This window comes from Plasmodium fragile (genome assembly GCF_000956335.1).
Source record: "Plasmodium fragile strain nilgiri unplaced genomic scaffold supercont1.17, whole genome shotgun sequence".
In the NCBI taxonomy this organism is placed as follows: Eukaryota; Apicomplexa; class Aconoidasida; order Haemosporida; family Plasmodiidae; genus Plasmodium; species Plasmodium fragile.
Genome location: NW_012192597.1, coordinates 376,742 through 402,361, shown reverse-complemented (window position 1 = coordinate 402,361; position 25,620 = coordinate 376,742). Strand labels below are relative to the sequence as shown.

At 37.5% G+C, this 25,620-nt stretch overlaps 3 protein-coding genes across 3 annotated transcripts; all 3 read left to right on the top strand.

The window, feature by feature from the left end:
* Nucleotides 1-173: 173 nt before the first annotated feature.
* AK88_01934 (uncharacterized protein) lies at nt 174-1,690 on the top strand (the record flags this gene model as incomplete). The annotated part of the gene is made up of 6 exons (XM_012479569.1): nt 174-206; nt 372-557; nt 807-968; nt 1,211-1,264; nt 1,430-1,520; nt 1,662-1,690. 6 exons carry the CDS (start codon nt 174-176, stop codon nt 1,688-1,690), a joined length of 555 nt encoding a protein of 184 aa, XP_012334992.1.
* Nucleotides 1,691-6,409: 4,719 nt separating this feature from the next.
* Nucleotides 6,410-18,553, top strand: AK88_01933 (uncharacterized protein; the record flags this gene model as incomplete). The annotated part of the gene is made up of 1 exon (XM_012479568.1): nt 6,410-18,553. The coding sequence occupies one exon, from the start codon at nt 6,410-6,412 to the stop codon at nt 18,551-18,553; it is 12,144 nt and encodes a 4,047-aa protein (XP_012334991.1).
* A 2,701-nt stretch (nt 18,554-21,254) lies between these two features.
* Nucleotides 21,255-25,361, top strand: AK88_01932 (uncharacterized protein; the record flags this gene model as incomplete). The annotated part of the gene is made up of 1 exon (XM_012479567.1): nt 21,255-25,361. One exon carries the CDS (start codon nt 21,255-21,257, stop codon nt 25,359-25,361), a length of 4,107 nt encoding a protein of 1,368 aa, XP_012334990.1.
* Between the last annotated feature and the right edge of the window lie 259 nt (nt 25,362-25,620).

Below are 25,620 nucleotides of genomic sequence, written 5' to 3'. Positions count from 1 at the left end.
CGCACCAAAGCCAAGTAAAAAGAATGGTGGAAAAAAAAAAAAAAAAAAAATTAAGTACGAGACCAGCACCGCAAAAGTAAAAAAATAAAAAATGTTGTGCACCTATTTTTTTCCTCTATTTTTTTAGGACATTATTATACTTTTTTTTTCTGTACTCTCATAAGATACTGAGCATGCATGACAGTTTTTTTGATCTTTATTTGAAGGTGATTTTACACACAAAGGGGGCGAGATAGACAGAACTGCACATGCGTAGTATCGAAACGTTATCTCATGCATTAGTGCTTATCACCACACTGCTCGCAACCACTCACTTGTGCAACCCTATTTCCCCCTGTCTTAATACAACCTAACGAAACGGATCTGAGCAGCGATTGAACGAACTGAGCGACGATGAACAGAAAGTTCTTCTTAGTAATAACATTTTAGAAGAGTCCTTTAGGAAAATATGTAACTATAATTTTGTCCAGAAGCATTTTTCGAATATCTTTTGCGACAACTTGCACATGTTACGCGAAGAAAGTAATTTGTCCCTGTTACACTTATTATTGACAAAGGTGAGAGGAGGAAAAATTCTCTTAACATATCACTTCCTTAAAAAAAAATAAATTTTATTTTTTCCTTTTTTCCAATTTTTACACTTATTACGATTTTTTGACACGTCAGGGGAAGTGGAAAACTGGGCCATTTTTGAGAATATTAAAAAATTATATAATGTATAACAGTAAGTGAAGAAAAAACAAAAAAATGGCGCCCAGATAATTTTTATAGACCTTTTCTATTGCTCCCTTTTGTCATTTTTAAAGTGCTCATATGCACACTTTAAGGAATATCTTTTTGCGAATCTACAATTTTTAGAAAATCTGGAAATGCTCGCATATTTGAAAATATACGAAAAGATTTATGAATATACAATTCAAAATATATTTTTGGAGAATTGCCAGGATTTCGACCTATCCAGAGAGATAGTAATAAAATAGCACCCGCGTTTAGCATATTGCTGCTTCATCTTTGTTCGTCCACTAATAGGTTTTTTTTGGGGGGCATATATGCCCCTGTGTGAAGTGGCAGTCTACCGAAAAATACAAATATGTATATGCATGCGTGCATGTGCATTTGTGCACAATAGCGATAGGGGAATAAAAATGCATGTGGATGAAGGCGTACTGTCCGTTTGCTAAGTACATTCATTCCCCTATTTTTTGCGCAGCTAAATTTTTTCTGGTTCTCGACAAACCATGAATTAAAGGCTCAGTCATTTGAGGTGAGACAGAACAAGGGGAAAAAATGGGGGGAAAAGCGGGTTAACTAAAAGTAAAAATGCGCTCCAGATACACACTTGTCATCAGAAAAGGGAAGAATGTTATACACATTGCTTCAATTTATGTTATTTAATTGTGCTTAATTCTGATTTGTACACACTGTGCAGATGTCGATGTGCCACTTTGAAAAATTATTTTTAGTGAACAAGCATAACATGGGGCAACATACAAAAGAGTACCTTGCGCAGTTGGAGAAAGGTGAGACATGCAAAAAAAAAAAACAGAAAAAGAAAATATCTCCTAATTTTATGCTTTCATTTTAAGAATAAAATTCGACGATATAATGTTTGTCCAAAAATAATTGCAAAACGAAATTTTGTGAAATTATAATTTCTGCAGATGCCTACTTGAAAAAATTTGTGCATTGAAACGGAGGACTCTTTTTTTTTTTTTTTATTATCATTGAAATGGCTCAAAATGAATCAAAACATTGAAAATAAAATTTTTATATTTTAAAAGAGCACTTATAAACATTGAATTTAGTACCGTAAACGCACCAATTGGATATATCGCGTAAAAAAATTACACGAATAGCACAAAAAAAAAATTTTTCAGTGTAACGTGATAAAAACGGAGTAATAAATTCATTGTTTTCTTAGATACTTTTTTTTTTTTAAGCCCCCTTTTTTATTATTATTTCTTCTAGTCCATCATGCTCAGATTCTGACTTACACACGCGACAAGGGTCATAGATGCTCAATTGATAATTAATTATGTACATGAGTGTGCACAAGCAAGGAATGTAGCATGCAAGTGTGCAAAGGCGTCGGAATAGAGATCATTGCTTCCGACCCCGAAATAAAAATCCGAAAATTTCTTTACAAGTGCACTGTTGATAAAGCAGCTCAAGACTAAATTCTTTTTTTTTTTTTTTTCGAAATTGGTTATAAAGAGAAAAATACTTTATGATCGAGCACTAAATACTTTTAAAAAAGGCTAATTATTGAAAAACAAAAAAAATTTTTTTGTTTTCTCATAATGTCAGTTTTCATTCATGTCCCCATGCATGTTTTATATATGTGATGAATTTTGCGTATGCAAAGAGGGAAATTATCATTACACAAAAATTAGTCCAATAAAATTAATGTAATAATATTTTCCTCGTTTAGTGAACAAAAATTTCCTTTTTTTGGCATCAAAATTGAATAAATACAATTATCCAGCGAAATCGATCAAAAAAAAAAAAAAAAAAGGAACAATGTTTGCACGCTTTTGGAAATGGGTATATATCATAATACGAAGAATAGGGAAGCAGTGCATAATTAATACGTAATTCATTTAAACCACTAGTATATATATTTAAAGGGTTACAATTCATTTACGGGTCTAGGTTACATTTTTATTGTATTTTCCCAAATTGTACATGAAAAGACCTAAGTTTTTTAAGGGATACATTGATTTTTTTAAATTATTTCCCATTTGCAATATTATAAAGGACAAAATGAGCTTAAATATTTGTAAGTTCGTAATTTTCTTTTTTAGTTTACATTTTTTACTAATTTTCGATAGAACAAAACAGAACAGACCGGACATTTCACAATGAAATGTTTGCGATGGTTTTACACTGCTCTAATGGTAAATGTCGCGTGCTGTATGCTTTCCTTTTTGTATTTTTTTTTTTTTTTTGTTTTTTATAATTCTAAATATGATCACATTCTAGTGGTGCTCTATTTTGGCAAAATTAAATTTGGTTTAAGTTATTTCTCATGCGTTAAAACAAAACATTTTGACGCCTTTTCTTTTAACAAAACTCATATTCAAAAAATGATGATTGAAGAAAGAAAAAAAAAAATTGCTTCCCTGTTACGAGTTGCTATATATATTATGCGTATGAAACACGCGGTTGTTTGTTCTTTGCCTAATTTACGCTACCATTTTTTATAATTTTAATTCGACGTCCACTGGTTGCCATTGTTCTGGCTTTTATAATCGATAAAATTTTATCATATATAAGTGCACTTGGCCAAAAAAACGAAAAATATTTTTACATGTAAAATGTACATGGCGGCAAATACGCGGTTGAGTAATGTACAGTGTTTATATGTACAATTGACCGTCCATGGCAGAAGAACATAAAAGGCACAAATTTTTTGCTACGTGTTGGAAAAATCCGATTTCAAAATTTGAATATGGAAAAGACATATTGAAAGTGCGTGTTTCCAGGGACCAGGAAAAACAATTATATACATATTTTGTACATATGTATATATATATTAATGTTTTTTAATATATTCATTCATTTATTGAATTTTCCTGCAAAATGCTTTGACTTAAAAGGAAATAAAAAAGAAAAACCATTTTTCGTTTAACTGTGCCCTTATGCATAGTTATTCATGTACATATATATATATTTTTTTTTTATTCCAAAACCGATGAGTATATATAATTCGCTTTTTTATAATTGTATGCCTTGCGATTATTTTCCGTATACATTTGTACATATGTATATAATTATATCCATGAAAAGATTATTTTTGTATGTAGATTATTTCAAAATTGCAAACTTGAGCACTTTGCATTTGCCTCAAGGATAAATATATATGTATAAATATTCGCGCAATTGCATGCTTGTATTATATTATATACGCGTACAATTGTATGTACGTTACGTTTGGTCCGTGTTGGCATACACTTTTGAGCGACCCTTGGTGCATATATATATATATACGTGGCGTTATATTTCGTATAAGTGCACCCGTGCATTTATATATTACATATGCACATATATATATTAGCAGTGCTGCGTGCACATTAAAACAGATCGATCGTGCGTGGATAGTGACAGACCGCAGTAGATCACATGCATGTAAGCAATCACTCATTTGAGTATTCTGGTAAACAACTTATTTTTTTTTATTTTTAAAATGTGTGTCACCACTGCGAACAAAGCGTTCGTACCTTACAGCTCGAATTAAAAAAAAAAAAAAAAAGCACCGCTAAGTACACGTCGCTCCTGCTAAGTATTCAGTGAAATGTTCATGTAGTTCTAATATTCATATGTATAAATTAATAAATGGCATTATTGAGAACACATACCTCACAAAAAAGGTCCAAAGAGATAAATGCGCAAAACCGTGAAGTGTCAAAGATGACATGGAGTTATATCGAATTACGTGAAGCGATGTGCTGTCCATATAAAATTGATGTGAAACGGCACGAAATAGTTTGCACTTCAAGCATAAACATGTGTATGTAATCTTATGTATATATTATATATATGTATGTTATATGCACATATTTGTACTGTATATATGTTATATATATATATACAAATACATTTAACTACATGTATTACCTTTACGCCCACGCGTCCACCGATAAAAATGAGTGTGTGAGAACACCCCTGATTTTTAAATATTCTTGCACTGTGTCGTAACCTGTGGCGTACATGCCAAACGGCACTTGCAGCCCGTGTGTACATATACATGTGCATTCATGTATATGTCAAGGCGTCATATAACTTTTTCCCACCCCCCTATGCACAATTAGACCACCTTTTAAAACAAGTTAAACGGGCCTGTGAAAACCAATATAGCAGGCGAATTCAGTATCTTTTTTGCAGCTAAGTTGTTACTCAAATGATATAAAATGAGAATAATTGTATATAATTTTACACTTATGCAATCCCAACCCGTGCAACATTGACACACGTATACATTATTGTAAATCACTGCCAGTGTCCGTGCCTGCGGACGGCTACTAATTACACTAATTGCCGCAATTAGCTTAGGTATCACAAATACCACCGTTGATATCGTTCCAGCGTTATCACCATTACAACCATTACCACCACTGTTATTAACTTTTTAATGGCATTTTTTTTGTTACCATTACATGATTATGCCCCAGTGAATGCACCCCCAAAATGAGCCCTAAAAATATAACTTCATTTGAAGTATGTATTCATTTTCATTTATAGTGGCAAAGCATTTTACTCAGTCAAGCAAAAAAAATTTACACATTCAACAGTGCCTTCTTACTAATAACTGTTTTTCGTTGTTGTTTTCTCATACTTACATGCTCCTATGTAAATGGAGCATATGTGAAAGCTTTCTCCCCTAGCTGTGGCGACCAAGTGAGGACGTACGTATGTAACTCTGCAACCGTGTGAAACAACATGTCAACCTATCTCTAGTAGGTCAACATATCGATAAAGCACAGAACACATGTGTATATTCATTTTTTTTTTTTTTTTTTTTTTTACATGTGAGAAGTACTTATACTTGTTTTTATTTTTGTTAGGAAAAATTTTTTTTTTTTTTTTTTTTTTTTTTTTTTTTTTTACATGTGAGAAGTACTTATACTTGTTACATACTCTCGCAACGCATTTGCATAATGCAATGAGTTCAAAAATAATGTGCATGAAAAATTTGAATTCAACTCATACTTTTTAATATTCAGGGTGGGGGGAAAAAAAAATTGGGGGAAAATAAGGAGGTTTTGATCTACATTTTGATGTGACCAGTCATTTGTGCCCCGTTGGCTAGCCTATATATATATATATTTTCTTCTAGCCCTGCAAAACATACATATTTATTTTTTCCGCGTGCTCCCTTGCACCTGTAGTATCATACATATATGTATGCATATAGGTACATACGTACACACCTATGTGCATATGTATGCAAATGAAGGCAGGTACCAGCACTATAGTGTACGGATGTATAGAGGCAGAATTGGCAAAGGTTGAATTTCACAAAGGCAAGATTGTACCAAGGTGCAACAGCACAGACGCACAGATGTGTGAGAGAACGAACATACACAAATGTTCGAACTGCAATAAGGGGAACGGAGAATTAGCAAACCGCGAATAGAACTGTGACAAGAGGCGAACTCTCTCGAATGCAGCTCATCGCCTAAACGCAAGCACGCGAAAAATACGAATGCATATATGGATGCACATACAGCACATCGACTCAACCTATTCGTGAATGCCCCACCTTCACAATAATAATGAACGAACAGAATTCCACGCATCTGTCAAGTATTACTTTCATTAATAGTAGTGAGGTCATAATCACTACTGAAATTAAAGAGGCCAATAAAAGAATGCAAGGAAATTACATAAATGACAATCAACGTAAAGTATGCTTTCTACAATAAAGGATTTGGATCATATTAAAAACCTTGTTCATACCTTAAAACCATTTCAAAAGGAATATGAAGATAATATTTTATTTCGAATAATTAAAAAAAAAGGAGATAAATATAGGTGTGAATGGGTTTTATTACTTAAAACGATTAGGGATGATTTCATAATGCAAAAAAAGGGTACCTTCATTGACGATATAAATGTTAAAAATGATCTTGGACATGCGCTTGAACAGCCAGGCAATGTACCTCAGCGCAAATGGGCCAATGCGAAGGAGGAGAAGGAAGAACAAGTACAGGAAAAAACTTTCGACTGTACTGATATGAAAGATATTATTCTGAAATATGTTTACTGCATCACCTACTTTGATAATTATATTACTAAATTAAGAAACGAAATTGGCATCATATACAATTCAGATAGTGACAATTTTTTAAATCAACGGATTAAAATAAATGACTACTTTACGAAGAAGAACAACAACAAACAATGCGATGAGATTGAACTTGCAAATTGTCATATGGAGGGCGATGGTAAATTCATTCACCATGGTGATGAGAAAGTAGGCTTGCTCAACGGCGCATTTGGCGACATGGGCAGGGGCGTTGATAACGGCATTGATAGAGGCGTCCGTGGTGGAAATATTCTTTGCAGCGAAAACTTAAAAGGCAACATTTGCAGCAGCGGCGACAAGTTTCGAAGTTGTGACGACTGCGGTGGCGCATCGACCGCGGGTGTGACCCGAACCAGCTTTGATAACGCGGGCCTCAAATTAAGGCAAGAAATAATATGTGCGAAAAATAGAGCGCCCAAGTGCAACTTGCGCAAAGTGGTAAATAGGAGTTCTAACGCCAACTCGAACGTCAGCACGTGCATAAGCGCACGAGAAAACGCGTTCACCAGGGTGAATTCGAGCATAAACTCAGGCGTAACTGCCATCTTAAATGATGACAGAAACGCGGACTCGAATGTTCATATGAATGCTGAGTTGAACACCCACTCAAACTTGGGCTCGATCACTGAGTCGATCGTTGATTGGATCGCCGATTCGATCGCCGACTCGATCGCTGATTCGATCACCGATTCAAACGTCCATTCGATCACCTACGATAACGCTCATGTCAGCTTCGAGGAAAATGTGGATGTGAATCCCAACTGTAACTACAACGAGTACACTGCGTGCGCATCGTCCAAAATGGAACATATGCCGAAAGGGGAAGATAAGTCCAAAGGACGAGAAGACGAAATGGATGTAAAAAATTGTGATGAGGAAGAGGAGGAAGAGAAACACTTGAGCTTTTTTAAAAAACTCTTTTACAACAAATTCAGATTTGAAAAGAGCAGCAAACCAGAGGAGAAAAGTAAAAGTTCGAATTCACATAATTTGTCTGTGAAGAAGGAAAATGATGATTATTCATTGAAAAAGGTAAAAGATGAAATTCGCGATCTGGAGGAACCTACCTCGGTGGTTGTATATGGTGAAGGTAGTCACCCAGCGGACATAAATCACCACGATAGGGATGACTATCTCGAAAGAGCAGATAACCATCAATGGGGTGATAATCCTGAAAAAGAACAAATCGACCATAGTAACAGTAGAAGTACCAATAGCAACGAGAGCGATGGGGACAAGGACGAAAGGGGTGCACCAGTTATGAAATGGAAATCGAGCGGTGAGATTTCTGCTACCAATGTACAGAGCGGCGCAGAAGAAGGCGGAAACATTTTAAAAAAAAACAACAAAAGAAATAATATACGTGTGAATGTGGATAATTTGAGCAGAGAATTAGCCAACTTTTTGAGGGAAAATAAGATGAACGAAAAAAACAAACGGGACAAAACAGTTAAAAATAGCAACTCAAAAGAAAGGCATCATTACATACGACACAGTAACAACAATTCCTGTTTCCATGAAAATGTCCACAAGCTAAATGAAATATCAACAGATGAACTGCTAAACATTTTTAACAAACTGAATTGCAGTGCTGTGAAGAACGATTTTCTTCCACCCCAAAATGAGCATCCAGGCATTCCATCATCGACAAGTTTTGAAAGGTTCGTAGAAGACTCTGCAGAGATGCACAGAAAGTGGGCACATAGGGACGGCAGTAGGACTGGCAACAGTATAAATGCGAACAGCTTTGCTAGTGGAAGTGCCTCTCATCATGATAAAAACAGAAACCCACAAGGTGCTGAGCGAAGCGCCAACTTTGAGGATGATGCAAACATAGAATTAATCAAATTAATTCTGCAGAAACGAATGAAAAATATCCGAAGTGGGAGAAGACCAGGGAAAAGCTCCATCGAACGCTGCAACGATATGTTAAACAAACACGTGCCTTTGAACATGCTCAAAAAGGACTGCTTTGGCCAAAGTTATAAGGAAGAAGAGTCAAAGGGAAATTCATGTATGGACAATAATCTTAGGAGTGATAGAACAAGAAATGATAAAAGGTTCCATTTTTATAACTACCATCATCACCGCGATAAATCGATGGAAGGGACGAATGGCAGATTGCGGAACATAGCAGAAAGAGAGGAGGACACAATGAAGGAAAGCTCCATCAACGCAAGCGATGATGTGAGTAACAACAGCAGTAGAAGAATCAGCAGAAAGGTAATTAACGGTAAAGCTGTCCGCAGCAGCAGTAGCTACGCTCCCGTGAGTCTTAATGGAGATGGAGATGTGAACAAATCCAAGTACTACTTCCGAAGTAGGAGAAGTAGGGACTATAATAATGATCATGCCGATTATGTCCATTCCAACATGGTAAAGCAAAAAAGGGAGCCATCAGAAAATAAAGATGCAAAAAGGTTAGCAGATGATAACTCCCCTTATGTGAGAATCGCAACAGATGTAATAAAATGGATGCTGCAGTATAAAGATAATTGTAGGATCCAAAAGACAGATATGAACGATAACGCGAATAATACAAATACGAGTAATGACAGCCATGAGGGAAATTACGGCAGTGATGGCTGCGGAATTAGTGATTACAATGACATTTTAAACAACGCCATAGCAGATGTTGTTAGAAATTTACCCCCCAGTGAAATAAACCGCTTAATAGCGAATAAGGGGAATATTTTGTCCAACACTGTTAATGCCCCCCAAAGTGGCAAAGACAGTAGGGCACAGATAAGGAGTCGTAATGAACCCAGTTCCAGCAGCATGGAGAAGAACGAAGTTCAATCTCATTATAGCAGTACATACAATAACACTAGTAACAACAATAATATAATTAACCCGTTCAGTAAAGTCAACAACTTAAGTAATGACGAAGACAATTCTCATTCCCTTAGTAATGGGGACATGGCACATATAAGCTTAAACAAATTGTGTGAATTGGCCTTTGATCAACATTTTCAAAACTGCTCTACAAAAAATGACACTGATGTGAGAAACCCACATTGTAATAATATCGGGAATATATTGAATTTGATAAAAGGCACAATGAAAAATAATACCTATGGTGACGTGGCAAGTGTCCACAGTGACTCACTGCAGAGCGAAAGCGGCAGTAGTAACAAAATGAAAGTAGAACAGGATATTACGAGGAAAGACTTGTCTTTACCCCCTGCGGCAGCTACAATTATTGGAGGTACAGACCACCCAGATAATATTGATGATTACCATCTTATGAATGAAACGCTGCCGAAGGATGCTTCAAAAAGTAGCTTGCTGGAGGACGGCAAGAGGGAAAGAGATCACCCAAATTCAAATGGGGATAATGAAAATAACGCCAGTAATGCGAGCGAGAATGTTGTTACCAATGGGATGGTCAACAGCGCGAGCAATAGTGGCAATAGTAATAATAATGCCCTTGGGGGAGTTCACCCCAAAGCACGCGAAGAAATAAACACAAAAAATTCCACCAATGCCTGTCATAGTAATAACGACACCAATGACAACAGTAGTAATACACAGGCAGACAATTTTAATCATACGAGCGATGCTCATAAGAACATCAGGCAAGCCTTTAACCTGTCGGATGAAAATATGGACTTAATTTACAATTATTGCATGCAGGCTTGTAAGAAAAGCATGGCGCACACAAAGAACGGGTTACATAATGAAAACAGTGATGCAACAATGGGCGGCGGAGTTGAGCCAGAGGGGCATGTGATGGCCAGTAATAAGGGCCTCGTCCACAATCTGAGCAACAATGTGCTAAGTGGCAAGGGCAGCACCGAGTGCGATAGTAGCAGCCAAAATATGAAGGCATCAAAAGGTGAGAACGATAACCCGAAGGAAAATGGCAGCTGCAACAACAGTGGCTACAACGACAGCGCAATTAACAATATTAGCCCTAGTTTTAGTGATAATTATAATAATGCAAAAAGCGTCATGGATCAAGTGAATAGCTTTTTTCACAATTGCCTTTTCAACCTAAAGAAAATGAACTATATGGCTCTGTACGAAAACCCGTCCAGTGTCGAAAATGAGAACGATGGCGGTAAGAACAATAACCGCAGGAGCGATCCCGCTAATAAAACTAGCAGCCACGTCAACTGGAGTAGTGGCGGCCCTGTCAACAACGCCGAGTATGACCAAATCTTATGTCACCTAAAGAACAACCTGAAAATTAGCGACAACACGAAAAGTGTAGACCAACTATTGAACGAATGCTTGAATTCAAATGAAGAACAGCATCAACGGTATCACAAAGGGAATGGCCTAACGAAACATAACCCTCTGCAGAATGTCGAGTCAAGCAATTTGCTAAAGGCGATAAGAGGGAAGGATATGTTCGATAGCAAGAGAGTGGTGGCAACCTCTGGGTCAGGTAGGGGGAAGGATCTAAAACGCGTGAACGGGATGAACGGCGTGAATGGCCGGAACTGCAACGAAGACACCGACAAAGTGGAATCCTTCCAAAATTTAGACAGCGACTTTAGTGCACTGATGAACAAGTATGAAAATAACGAAATGCCCAGCAACTATCAGAAGAGCATTAAGAAAATTATAGAGGATGTTAGCAACAGGAAAAACTCGAGTTTTCATTCCTTCCAAGGGGGAGGCATGGGGAAAAATTCGAGCGGGGAATATGCCGATGAGCACATTTTGAGGGCCATTTTGATTAACATGATAAAGGACCTGTCTAGCGGGAAAGGTGACAGCCCCTTGGCCAGGGAAGCATCTATGTCAAAGGGTGCAAGCAGGCGAAGTGGCTGCAGTGGCAACAGGCATAGTGGATACACCTCCCGGCATAATAAGGGCCACATGAGACATGGCAGTCACGGGAGTCGTGAAGAACACAGACGACACAGTAGCGACGGAAGTTACGAAGAACACATCTTTCACAATGATCATAACAGACACAACCGCCATAACAGATATAGCAGACGCAACAACCATAGCAGCTGCAGCAGTCAAGTTAGGCATGACCACAATGAAAGCAATAACGAATGCAGCAGTGTGTTTACCTCCAGTTGTGATGGCAGAAAAAAAAATTCATCTAGCCAAAGAAAAAAAAGAAACGCAAATCAGAACCATAATACAAGTGCTAACGCCACATGCAGTTATTTCCCGAACAGTGTGAACAGCAATATCAATTTCCAAAACAACGTAGACGCCTTCAAAAATATATACAATAATCTTGTTATAAAAAATAATATAAGTAACTCGAATAATTATTATAGTAACTATTGCCAGAATAATATTATCAATATTAATAATTGTGGAGGGAACAATTATTTTTATAATAACAACAGGGCCAGCAGAAGCGAGAGCAACGCTTTGAAGGACGGTCATATAATGACAGATGCGATAAACCTACAGCGTAGTGTAAAGTGTATGTCAAGCAACAATATTGATTTTAACGCCCCTAGCAATATAATTAGAAGACTACAGAAGAAGAATGTTAGCGTTTGTCACATGTCTGAGTTTAAGCACCCACACAAGGACACGTCCTCTGTGTACGAAAATAACAACAGTTTTGATGATGGGAAACCGCGTGGCGGGTGCCCAATTGGTGATAGAGCAGTGGATGTGAGTGCAAACGACCCAAGTGTGAACGACGACAGCTTTAGCTATGTCCATGCGAATGAGGTAAATGAGGACCCACACAGAAGAGACTCGTTCAGTGGAGACATGCCACATGATGATGAGCTGAACATGAACGAGGCCAATGCAGATGACACAAACATGGACGAAACGAATATGGACAACCCAGACTACTTCGATGCAAACCCCTACGAGGAAAATATCTACGACGTTAATATGCGGTCCACGAACATCGGTGATGTCAACCTTGATGAGGACAATATGTATAGAGGCAATGTGTACAGTGGGAACTTGCGTGGAGGTGATCTGTACACTGGCGAAGTGTACGGAGATAACCTTTGCAGTACGGACATCTACAGCGGTAACATTTATAGGGGAAACATTTACAGGGGTGGTAACAATTTGAACCACACCGATAACAGTGATGACACCAACTACGACGATAATAATAACAATACGACAAACGATCTGCAGGAGGAGGAAGAAATGCTGATCGTCCAAGGGGACCCTATCCACATGCAGAAGGAGAGAGAAGAGGAGCAGCAGGCTAAGAAAAACAAAACCCTGTTCAACCGTAACGGAAAGCATTCAAAATTTGATCAATTGAAAATCGTACAAATGGACAACTGGAGGAGTAATCTCAATGGAAGGAACATTTATGACGATGATGATTTTTCTCAGGTGAATGAAATGGACGTTTACAAAAATGGAAGAGTTAGGGATGAGCAGGGAAACGCCATATCGCGTACGATGAGGCATCCCACTTTTTATTACAGCATTGGGCATGATGTCTATGCTGGTGGAGATGGCGATCGTTATGGTGTGGACGGCGATCCTTATGGCCGGAACGGCCACTGGGGAAACACCACATTTGAGTACCACCTTGACGATAACTTCCACGAGCCAAGGCCCTGGGAGGACGAGGCAAACCTGAGTAATGACTTACCAAAAATGATCAAGAGGATGGACTGTTTCGACGAGTTTCAAATGATGAATAGAGAAAAATATGCTTTCATTTTTAACTCAAATGAGGAAGATTATTATGTGACCGTTCCTAATGCACCAAGTTATGATCACAGTCGTCGAGTGCTGAATGGTGAAAATGGTAGGAAGCATAAAGTGCCAAATGGCTTAAACGCAGAACTGAAGGAGGATAAGTATATCACTTTAAGGGATACACTATGGGAGAAGAAAAGAAACCACATTTTTAACGATCCTATTGGGAGGAATCTTCACCAGGCGGATAAGACGATTTGCACACAGCCTGTGGATATAAAAAATTTAACGCACAATGATCTGAAAGAATTGCTGTTCCAAAAGATGTGGTACAGGAGCTTCATGAAGAGGGAGGAACAGGAGGAAAAAGAAAAAAAAGAAGGAGAGGAGCAGCAGGAAGGGGAAGTAGAGGATGAGAAGCAGGGAGATGAAGAACAAGATGGAGAGAACCCCGTGCAACACAAACGTATGCAACATGAGGAAGTCAAATCGGACAGCAGCAACCCCAACGAAACGAAGGAAAAAGATGAAGATTCCTTGGATCAAGATTTATACTACGATGATATGAACACAAATACAAGTGCAAATGCAGAAGTGACCGGAAGAAGTAACCTGTATAATAGTTTCTCATCGTACATCTCCCTGAATATAAATTTTTTCTGCCTGTTTGACGATATGTACGATAATTTTTTTAAGGAAGATTTTGAGGATCGAGAAAAAATGCTGAAAATTCTCAACCTGAATAAGAACCTCTGCTACAACCAACTGCTCATGTTTTATAAGAAAAAAATATTCTTCGATTGTAAAAATGAGAATGATTCTAACCTGTCTTTGGATTGCTTACCTATGTATGACGGTTCCCATCGTACCTTAGAACAGGCCAAAGGAAGCATCAGTAGTGGTAGTAGCAGCAACAGCGGAAGTAACCTCCCCTATGGAAAAAGCAGTGCAGTGATGCCCCACTCAAGTGATCAGAAAGATAATGCCATTCTAGTGGATCAGAGTAGTTCTACTGATATCTCCCACAGTAAGGATAGTCCTATCCCGACCACGGTGTACAACGGGAGCGCCCAGAAAAAGGATGTGGATATCCACATTAAGGGTAACAAGGAGCACAAAGATGTGATTCAGAACTGTGCCCGCCAGTACGATGTGAACAAGGAAGAATGTGGAGACATTCCACCTCTTCGAATTAAGGAAGAAATGTTTTCCTTCAAGAAGGTAATAAATCAGCTGAAAAATATCCAAAGCATCATTAATAACAAATTTCATCAGAGAGGTAAAACCTACATGGGCGAAATAATGGTTGAGGATGATAGTCTCGGTTTAGGGGCAACAACACCCTGTAGAAAAAACAAAGGAGTAGATATCGATGAGAAAAGGGGAAGAAGGGGCAGCACGCAGCCTGATGATGTCATCACCAACGAAAATGATTACAAAGGTGTGGTAAAAAGCGAGCTGAAAAGTGCACATGGAATTATGCAGAAAAGTGAAAGGGGGGAACAATATTACACCACAGAAGGTATTCCGAGTGAGACGAACTTGGTTCCTAAAAAAATAAATGACCCAACGGAGGAACATGACATCAAAAATGGCATCCCTTTTAAGGCTGACGAAGAATGGGAGGCCACTTGGAAAAATAAAATAATCAAACCGAAAGAGGAAAAGGTGAAGAGTGATACCAAGGAGGAGCCTGAGGAAGGCAAAAATAATGTTGACGCATATGACGGTTATGTCAGTGAAAATTCGATTAACAGCGACCATGCGCATGAGCTCGTAAAGTGTGTGCTAGAGCCTGAAGTGGAAAACAGCTACTTTGCTGACATAAATAATTACGAACATTGTAGTAGCGACTACGGTGGTAGCAGCGTCCAGATGAGCACCCCCCCATCTATGGGTAACGCAGCTATCCAATTCGAAATAAACATCGACTCTTCCATGGAAGAAAACGATGTCATGTTTAAATTTATATATCACAAGATTAACTGCATACGGAACAATATGTGGACACAAAGCATTGACGAGTTGCAGAATAAAGAAATACAAGAGACGTTACGAAAATGTCGCAAAAGGGGAGGTAGACCGAGGGACACAACATGTGACTCCGAAGACACGTACAATGATTATAAAATGGTGGAGAAGGAAAAGGAGCAGTGCGGAAGGGAGATCATTCAATCAATGCCTGCAGAGGGGCAGAAGCAGCAGGTAGAAATGAACAACGACAACACCAACGATATATACTACTTCAACATTTACACAAATCTCTGGGAGAACATAGACCTTAATGTGAGTAATAAATTGTTAGAATCGCTACAGATGAAAAAGAAAAGGATTAATAAATATTATAAAAATAATGCCCATGAGAGCAGCCAATTTATAACCTTCACAGAATGGAACCTATACAATTTAATCATTTCGAAAATTTACAAAAGCTTCGATGTGAAGAAATTCGAAGACTACCAACTGAAGGTTTATAACTTGGGAAAATTCCAGTACGAGCTCAAAAAAAGAGGCACCTACAATTTTGGTATAAAAATTATTGGTGATGCGAATGGGAGTAGGGATGAGGTTGCTGGTGGCGCCCGTGCAACTAAAAGTTCCAAAGGCAAAGGGAACAAAACCGATCAAAAACACAACCATAATAATAATAGTAAAAGACGAAGTTCGAAATTTTCTGATGACTATTCAGACCGTAACTATGATGATGATGATTATTACATGGAAGACAGAGACGATGAGTATGATTTTGAGGGACAGGAAGACGATGTGGAGGAGGACCAGGAGGAAGAAGAGCTAATGAATGGCCACGAGGCGGGACAGAAGAAGCAAAACTATAAAGAATTAGAGGAGGAAAAGGACGACTCGAAAGATTTTGTATTTATCAATGCGGGCGCAGTAAGCTTGAGAGACACTAAGGATTCTAAAACGGCTAGCAATGTAACCAAACAGAATGGAGAAAAAAATGTCCCAATGGTAAACAAAAATTTGCGAAGCAGCAATGGAAACATTCACAACAGTGGTAGTAGAACCTTCTGCAAAAAGAAGAGCAAAAAAGGAAATAGATTGTGCGTTAGCAACAAGGATTATCAAATGTATAATAATAGTGCCGACCAGAAGGGCGCAAAAGAAGTGAGGGAAGATAAAATTACCATAGTTACCAAGGAAGAAGTCATGTGGAATAAAAAAATGAAAAATGCCTTTTCCACGAGGGAAGAAAAAAAAAAACTGGACGATGGAGAAAATAGCAACAGGAGAAGCACAGCCATGTCTTTGAGAACGAAGAAGAGAAACAGCGTATTGAGCGGAAATTCAACAGAAAGCAGTTTGATTAAGGCCAATAAGAGGAAAAACAAAAAATTGAAAATTAGCACAAAGGTAGATAAGTACGCTGAGAAGGTCATGGATCTGGGCGCCACGCTTGTTAGAGGTGGTCGAATTAATAACTGCAATGCCAGCAAAGGAAGTAACAATGGATATTCCCGAAACAGGAAAGTACAAGTATTCAAAAAGAGGGTAAGTTGTAGAAGGAACTTCAACGCCTTGGTAGATAAGAAGCCGAATGTATACTACCTGATACAGCTCCCAGATTATGCAAGCCACAAGGAATTGATAAAAAGCAAGAATGACTGCCTGCCGACGTATATACTCCAGTATGAACATTTAAAGAAAAACGAATGCATCTTCTTTAACATACAAAACCATTACAACAGCTTTATTAACAACGTGTACCATTTTGCTATTAGCTATGATCAATCTTTGAAGCACAATGAGTACTTGAATAACACACTGAATAATGTGAAGGCCAGGTTACACATTAAGAGGTTGTGCCTTAAAAAGAATGTCACTCTGAAGGATGATTTATTCGATGTATGCAACACCTATTTTAACGACATGTACACGTACGACTCGGTGAACAACACTTATGTTTTGGGTAAGAACAAGGAGATGAGAATGAAGAAACTAAAGGAAGCAATAAATAATCAGGACTATTACAGCATGTATGTGAATGATTACATTGAGAATCAGTTGCTGAACAAGCGCAAGAGGACCAAAAAGAAGGGCGCCACGAATGTGTTGTGCGATGGGGATGCCTCAGCGGTGAAAAAGTTGTCGCTTTTGCGCAACAAGGCAGAAGGCGGTGCAGCGGGTAGTGCTTACCCAGAGGGAAGCGCTTATGTTGGGACAAGCGACTATGCCGAGCGGCACAATGCCGAACAGGCGGGCGCGTATGAAGAGGTTATTGCATATGACGTGGCTAAACAATATGAACTGGTTAACCCGTATGGAAAGTCATTCCAGGACGAGATTAAAATGGACAAGCAAAGGAAAATCGCTCGAAATGACAAAATAGAGGGAGGACGAAGTAAGCACGAAGATAGCATGTACGTGGCGCGTAATACATACCATATGCCGAATGTACAGGGGAATGATAAGAACGGTGGCGATGGGAGGAATGGCAACGAAGGAAACGTAGACTGCATGGGCGAAAATTATGTTAACAACGAAAAATTCATAAACCGCGCACATCCTGTACCACGGATGGACGGTGGGAGCAGGGGCCACGTCCATGGAACACCAGAACTGGGCCGCAGCGAGCTCGAACTGTGCAACGGGTTGAAGTATCTGAACTACGCTGTTGACAACGTGGAAGATGATCATGACTGCAACAATGACACATGCAAAAATGTGATGTCTTTTAGCGAAAGAACGATAGAAGAGGAATTAGGGGACATGGACCACGAACCGGAGCAGGAGAACCAACACGAGCAGGACGCCCACTTGGGGGGAACAAACACCTTTAAGCAAAAACAAAACAGGGGCTTTCCACCCGAGGAATTAAGCACATATGCCAATCATTTTGAAGACGAAAATGATAAAACCCATTTGAATAAAACGAACGTACATTTCTTTAACTATTACGAGCAGAATAATAACAATAAGAATAATAATAAGGAAATTAATAAAAATAAAAATGATGACAATAATAATGACAGTGACAGTGAGAATAGGGGCGGGAGTTTTTTCCAGGAAGCAGAAAATGGAAAAAATAAAAATTACAGCGCGAATAGCAAAGAGTTATATTTTAATGGCAGCGTAAACCACGATGACATAATCCAGTATATTGATATACAGTAGGTAGACGCATCTGTGGTTTTCCTTTGGGGGAAATACATTTGGACATAGGCATATTTAGCATTTCAAGTATCATGTGCGGATATGCATATATATGTACCATAATATAACGTGTATGTTGTCCCATATGTAATGTGTGCATTTGTGTAAATTAACTTTTTTTTTTTACGTTATTTTTTTTAATATCCTTTTTTTTTTTATGGTAAATAAATATCGTAATGATGATAATTATTTTTTTTTTTTATCGTTTGTTTCTTTTGATGTGAATCCCCAAGACATAATGGCCTATCCCTTTGTCCCCTTTTTTTTTTTTTTTTTGCTCATTTTTTTTTTTTAAGTGTACTTTTATAAGTATAATATATACCATACTTGGACAAGTATGTTTCATAATATTTATTTATATATATCTCCTATCCAGAGATAGAAATATTTGTTTGATATAATATATTTTAATTATTAATCATAGAAAAACTTGCGCTGTTTTTTTTTTTTTTTTACGCGTACTTGTATGTAATATTAATAACCTATACATGTTCACACTTGTTTTTAGTGGCCCAAACTTTTTTTTTTTTTTTTTCCCTATTCAATATGAATTTTTTTAAAACTATTACAATTAAAAAAATATATATATATATCCATTTATTTATTAAAAATGAATGGTTACTCTTGTAAAATTGACGCTTACGTTAGAGTGTATACAAATAGGTGTACCCGCCCCGTAACCCCAATTTCCTCCTTTCCAGTTTAAATTTTACAGTTACTGGCGAGCTGCAATTGCATCGTCCTGCGTGCCCAAGTATTTACCCTCTTGAAAAATGATGTGGACATTATTAGGGGATACACACATGCGCATGGCGAAACTGCTTCCAGCACATTTTGCAAAAATAAGGGAGGCCCCTTTCCATTCATTTGTGGAGGAAGGAATGTATTGTGGCCACCTCCCCCTGTAGTACCATTTTTAATGGGTAAAAATCTCCAGCAGGAAGTTCCCCTTCTTTGGCACACTTTTTTTTAATCCCGTGTTAAGTCCACGCCAGTGGCTAACTCCTTTAGCAAGCGTGTCTATTCGTTTGTGTGTCTTTCCTTCTATTCATTTGTGCCTCTCGACTAAATAATCACACGCGTTTGGCCGATTTGTCGAAACTCCTCGGCGCGTAAGACCAAGTGAAAACGACAGAATCGTTCTACCTTTAACGGTGTGCTCATAGCATGTTATTCACGTCGCTCGCGTGCGCCATTTTGGTTCATGTGTTTGAAGAGCGTTTTTTTTATTCATTATCTCTACATCCGCGCGCGCTTGTGTGTGTTGTGTTTGCACATTTTTTTTTCTCTTTTTTTACTCACTTTAATGGGAAGCACGCAAAAGGAAATATTTTTATGCACATTACATGCCGTCTTCGCAAAGCATATTCAAAAAAAGTGGAAAGGTTATTTGTACATTCGCATGCATAAATATGTGTAGCATAAATATTGTGGCATAAATATGTGTATGTGGGTCTGCCTCTTTTATAAGCCCCCTCTATTTTGAAATATGCAACGAAAAATTGCCTCCTTTTGTAATAGGGCGAAAATATACAAAAAAAAGGGACACACAAATGTGAAACTTCATTTTACTATTCCTGTCATTAATGGCGAACGTGAATTCCTGCCAATTAAGGACAATTGTTCCAAAAAAAAAACAAAAAAAACATTAAAAATATTTTTTGTTAGCTCCCCACAAATTGGCCTTTATTTTGTACATTTCCCGCGCCTTAAAAAGGTGGCCTTATTTTCTTGCTGCATTGAGAGAATAACACTTTTGGCATTGTTCCACAAGTGTAAAATATGCCCTTTTTTCAAATATAATTGGACCGCATTTTTCTTCCATTCAAATATACACGCTTTCGTGAAAAGAACGAAATGAGGAAAATACTTCCAATAGTGAAGGAGTTACGGAGGAGCCAAGGAGCTGACACGCAAGTGGGGTACGCACAAATATGTATAATATAATGCGTGCACGTATTTATATATCATTTTATTACCCATGTATTTCGGCAGCAGTTGTGTTGTGCTTGATATAAATTTGAAAAATAGCATAGTTGTGAATTGCGGAAAGTTTGCAAGAAAAAATTGACGTCTGTGTTGAAAATTTCTCCTCATTTTTTGTGCTGCATTTTTCACCGCCTTCTTTACCACAATTCGCGTCGCTTTGTTTTTGCCCATTTTTTTTCTCACCCTTAACAGCATCATTTTTCCTTTAATGAATGCTTAAATTGCGTTTTTTCATTTTTTAAGGTTTCCCTTTTTTTTTTTTTTTTTTTTCTCACGTACGGATAATTGTTAAAATGAGAATCACGCCGAAAATATTTTCTCTTTCCCTTTTTATGTAACGTAACACAGGAATTGCTCATACACTTGAGGGCATAAACGAAAAACATATGTTGATGTACTTACAGTTGTGCACGTGTAGGTATAATTCCATATGTGAGAATTCGTACGTTTTATAAATGCATACGTTTGTATGCATACGCTTATATGCATTGTACGTAACTGACGTGATTTACGAAGGGGTTAATCTGAGGAGAAGTCGTGAATTGAAAAAGGGGGACAACACCCAAGCTGTGAGCTGCAAAGAAGAGGGGGGGGTGCCGCTTTGCTAACGTGAGAGAGAGGAGAACAAGTGGTAGCAAATGTAAGCAAAAAAAAAAAAAGAAAACAAAAAAAAATGAAAACAATATTTGTTTGCCTCCTACTCGTTATTGCCAACTCAGTGACTCTTCATTGCCGTGGTGGCGATGACGAACAGAGAGTAGCTTTTAAGGAGAAAAATGTAAATACAGAAAAGGGGGTAGAGGAAAGGCTTATTAAAAGTGATGTGTACGGTATTGGGAATGGCTCCATTGAGGGGTCGGCCAATGGCCGTACTTTCAGAATATTAAATGCGGGAGCAAACGGAAGTAGCCATGGGAACGGCGATGGAAGTAACCCGTACGACAGTGATAACTCGGATGACTCAGATGATGAAGATGAAGAAGAAGACAGTGACGAGAACAATTTTGAAGTGCCCATAAACTGCACAGATGGAGAATGTCTGAACTCCATGGATGATATTAACAAAATAATTGATGATAAAAAAAAAAAATTAAAAAACAGGAGGAGGACAGGAAAAGCTGTGCAGATAATAAAACCAAATGTAAATCATACCGAACTGATAATTATTGAAGAAAATTTAGAAATCCTGAAAAGTATTGAAAAGCCAATCGCCATTGTTTCCGTTTTGGGAGACATGCACACAGGAAAGTCCTTTCTGCTAAATTTGCTGAACGAACACGTGGTGAAAGACGTGAGTAAAAGTGAAAAAACTATTGAAAAAGGATTTAAAGTAGGAAATGACATCACGGCTAGTACATACGGTATATGGATTTGGTCCGAGCCAATTAAAATCACCGTAGAAAAATTAAAAAAAATGTATGACTATATTGATAATAATTTCACCAACTTTGTAAAAAATTATGAATATGAAAAGGATGAATATAATGAAGAAATTATAGATTTGCTAAATTTGTACAAGACAGATGATTGGATAGCTAAAATTGATGAATTAAATTTGGCCGAGTCAGAAGAAGTGAATTTAATCTTAATGGATACACAGGGGTTGAACAGCCCAAATGTGAATAAGCGCTATGATGAAATATTGTACGCCCTTACAAATTTAATATCAACCGATATTATCTTTCTTACCATGAAGATGATTAACAATAAGGATTTGGAATTTATTGAAAATATTACGAAGGATGCTAATTTGTTTATGCTCAGAGCGTACACCCGATCGAATGGGTCCACATTTTCTATAAAGAAAAATAATTTTGATAAAATTTTAGACCATATGGATCATATAGAAAATAATTCTTTAATATTGGAAAGCATTGCTTCGAAGAATTTGATGTGGGTGGTCCACGATTTCAGTCAACGGCTCGATGTGCGAAAGGGGAAGTTGTGGTTAGACATTCTGTTAAACTCTGACCGAAGAGACCTAGACATCAAATATTGGAAAAAAATCATCTCCAATAAAAGCAAGGAGAAGTACGATGCATATACGACAAAGCAGAAAAAAATCGCTTACCTAAGTTACTCCGATAGTGCTGGTGCTACAAATTATGGTGGTGACCAAAGTGGAAGCGCTGTGGTGGAAACGTCCTCCAATTACAAATTAAACGTTCTATACAAAAACATAGATTGTGTATTGCTACGAAATATGTACAATAATAAGGAGTTCGATTTTACGAATGCAAATTTGGCCGACCTGAATGATGAGTACAAGAATGATGTGATTTTATTAAGATATAAAATTTACCTGAGAGCCCTGCTCTTTCCAAAGAAAACGTATTCTAATGTGCAGATGAATTACTTAATGGCAAAAATTAGGAAGGAACAGCAGATGCGCAATCAGAAGGAGGACAAGGGTGGTGCAGCAGCGGCTGCAAAAAAAAACACTGATGAGGGAGAGAGTAGTAGCAGCAGTTATGGCACCGAGATGAGCAATAGATACATGTCGGGCCAGGATGTGTACGACTTTATCACATTTTTAGTCCGATCAGCTAACCAAAACCTCTTCACAAATGTGAATCAATTTTTTAAACAATTCAAAATTAATAGGGCAGAAATTAGCAGAAATGATTTGGTATTTCTATACAAAAAATATCTCCTACAATTTATGGAAAATGAGGATGTCGAATTTATTAGCTACATGAATGACGAGGGGGATGATTTGGAAAATAATATGGGAAATAAATTCAGTTCACATGAAAGGAAGAGCGCTTTTGAAGAGGAAGAACTTTTCAGCGATGACTTCCCGGAGGAAGAAAAAAAAAGTACAGAGGAGCGAACCGATATGTATAAACTTCCCCCACTACTGAACGAAATTAAGAAGTACGAAGAACTGATAAGGGAACAAATTTTAAACATCTGGTATAAGTACACAGAAAGTGATTTCCATGATGATGAGGAGAAGGAGCTAATTAAAGATATTGAAACAAATTTGTATGAAAGGTTAGACCAAATAAAAAACGAAATGATCGAATTGGGAGAAGCAAATATTAAAAAGTTTTGTAAAATTGCATGTGAAGATGCGTTGCAAATTGTCGTGGAGGATATAAAAATGAAGAGTGACCAGTATCCCATCAAGCAGAAAGATCTTATGAATTTCTTCGAATCAGTTAGCTATAATTTGTTGAAGTATTTAGAAAAAAAACTCTCCAAAAGTTCAGAAAAATTAGATTTAATATATTATAAGGATGAAATTTGCAGCCCCTTGATAAACAGCACCTTCCAAGAATTTTATTATTTAAAAAAAAAAAACATTACATTGAATGAAAACCGTCTCAAGTCTCATTTTTCCAATGCAGTAGCAAAGGGGAAGGAAGTGTTCGAAATGTTAGCAGAAAGTACTGAAAACATAACTGAATATTTTAAGAGCAAGAATTTATTTTATGCCATTTTGGACAAGTGGAATGCCGAAGCGGTTAATGTGTATATGACCTCGTTGAGCGATTTTTCAAAGGAGGAAAAAGAAATCAGTGATGAGTATCTGATCATTCTCGATAACGATATAAAACTTCTGAAACAAAAGGCCATGGAGAAGTGGCACAATCATTGTAAAGACAAAACGAACGCTCTGCTCAACATGCATAAAGGTAATTTGAAGAAAAATTTCCTCGAAAATTTCAATTTCCCACTGGACGAACTAGTACTGCAAGATATATTTCTAAGCCTCAAAGGGCAGGAAGAAATGAAGTACATGGATATCTACTGCTCCAATGAAGAGTCCTGGCAAGGGGAGTACAAACAATTTCTCCTACTCACAGATGAGGTATACAAATTTATAAAGGATGAAAATTTGAAAGCTATTCAGATAACCTGTCAGCAGCCCTTGGACGATTTAAAAAATGGAATAGCACACGAAATTCATAAGTACTACATGTGGAGGTCGCTAAAAAATGAACTCTACAATAGAGCACTGGATGTACTCTCCAGTAACATTGAAAATATTTATCTGAAAAATCAAAGGGAAAATAAAATACAAGCATCTATAGAGGAAAAACTGAGCACGAAAAATACACACTATAGAAGAATTTCCAAAGATTTAATGAGTAAAGTTATAAACAGGTGGTTAAATAATGACATATACAATATATATTACCCTATTATAAGGAAGCAGTTGATACATAGAATTATTTGCTACTTGGGTATGGTGATTTTATTGTTTATCACATGTCTCGTGTTGTACTTTAAAAAATTCCACATTAGTTTTTTCTTTTTAATAATAATTTCGCTCTTTATGATATTTGGATATGCTCAGATATCTTTATACATGAAGAAATTCTTCCGACATGTGGTTTTCTATTTTTACGAAGGAATTGCAAATGTCTTTGGAACAGAGGGGGCCATAATTTTCACCATTTTGTTCATCAGTGTAACTGCTATTTACCTGTACAACTATCACATTGTCCGGATTAAGAATAAGGTGGCAAAAGGTACAAAGAAAATTTTCCAGTCCCAAAATCTTATGAACCTGTCAGGCATGAATGGAATGAAAGATATGAATGGCAGTCTCAAGTCGAGAATATTCAAACCGAATATAATGAAGTATTCCGATTATGACAATAGGGATGGAAAGTTCCTCACGTCTAACCTCACGCAGGATTACAAGATGCACAATGATCCCTCGCAGTTCATGGACCTCAAGAGTAGGGGAAATCGAATCAACAAGATGGACGACTACCCACCGTATAGCAACCCGAGCAAGTTTCAGCGCCGCTCCTACTTGGATTAGTGCGCCAAGTGGACAGACAGAAATGAAAAGGGATAAATATTTCTCCACGTAACTTCGAGCCCCCTTCTGTTACCTTCCTCCTGCATTACCTTGCGCACATTTTTTTTACCCCCCTCGTGTTGCGTCTTTTCACTAGAAATATCCATCCCTATACCAATTTACAGAAATGTATTACGCACATGAAGATGCACAAAATTTTGTTTTCCCACAGCATATTGGTAGCAGAGATAATTGGGTCCACTAATCCTGGATGAGCATA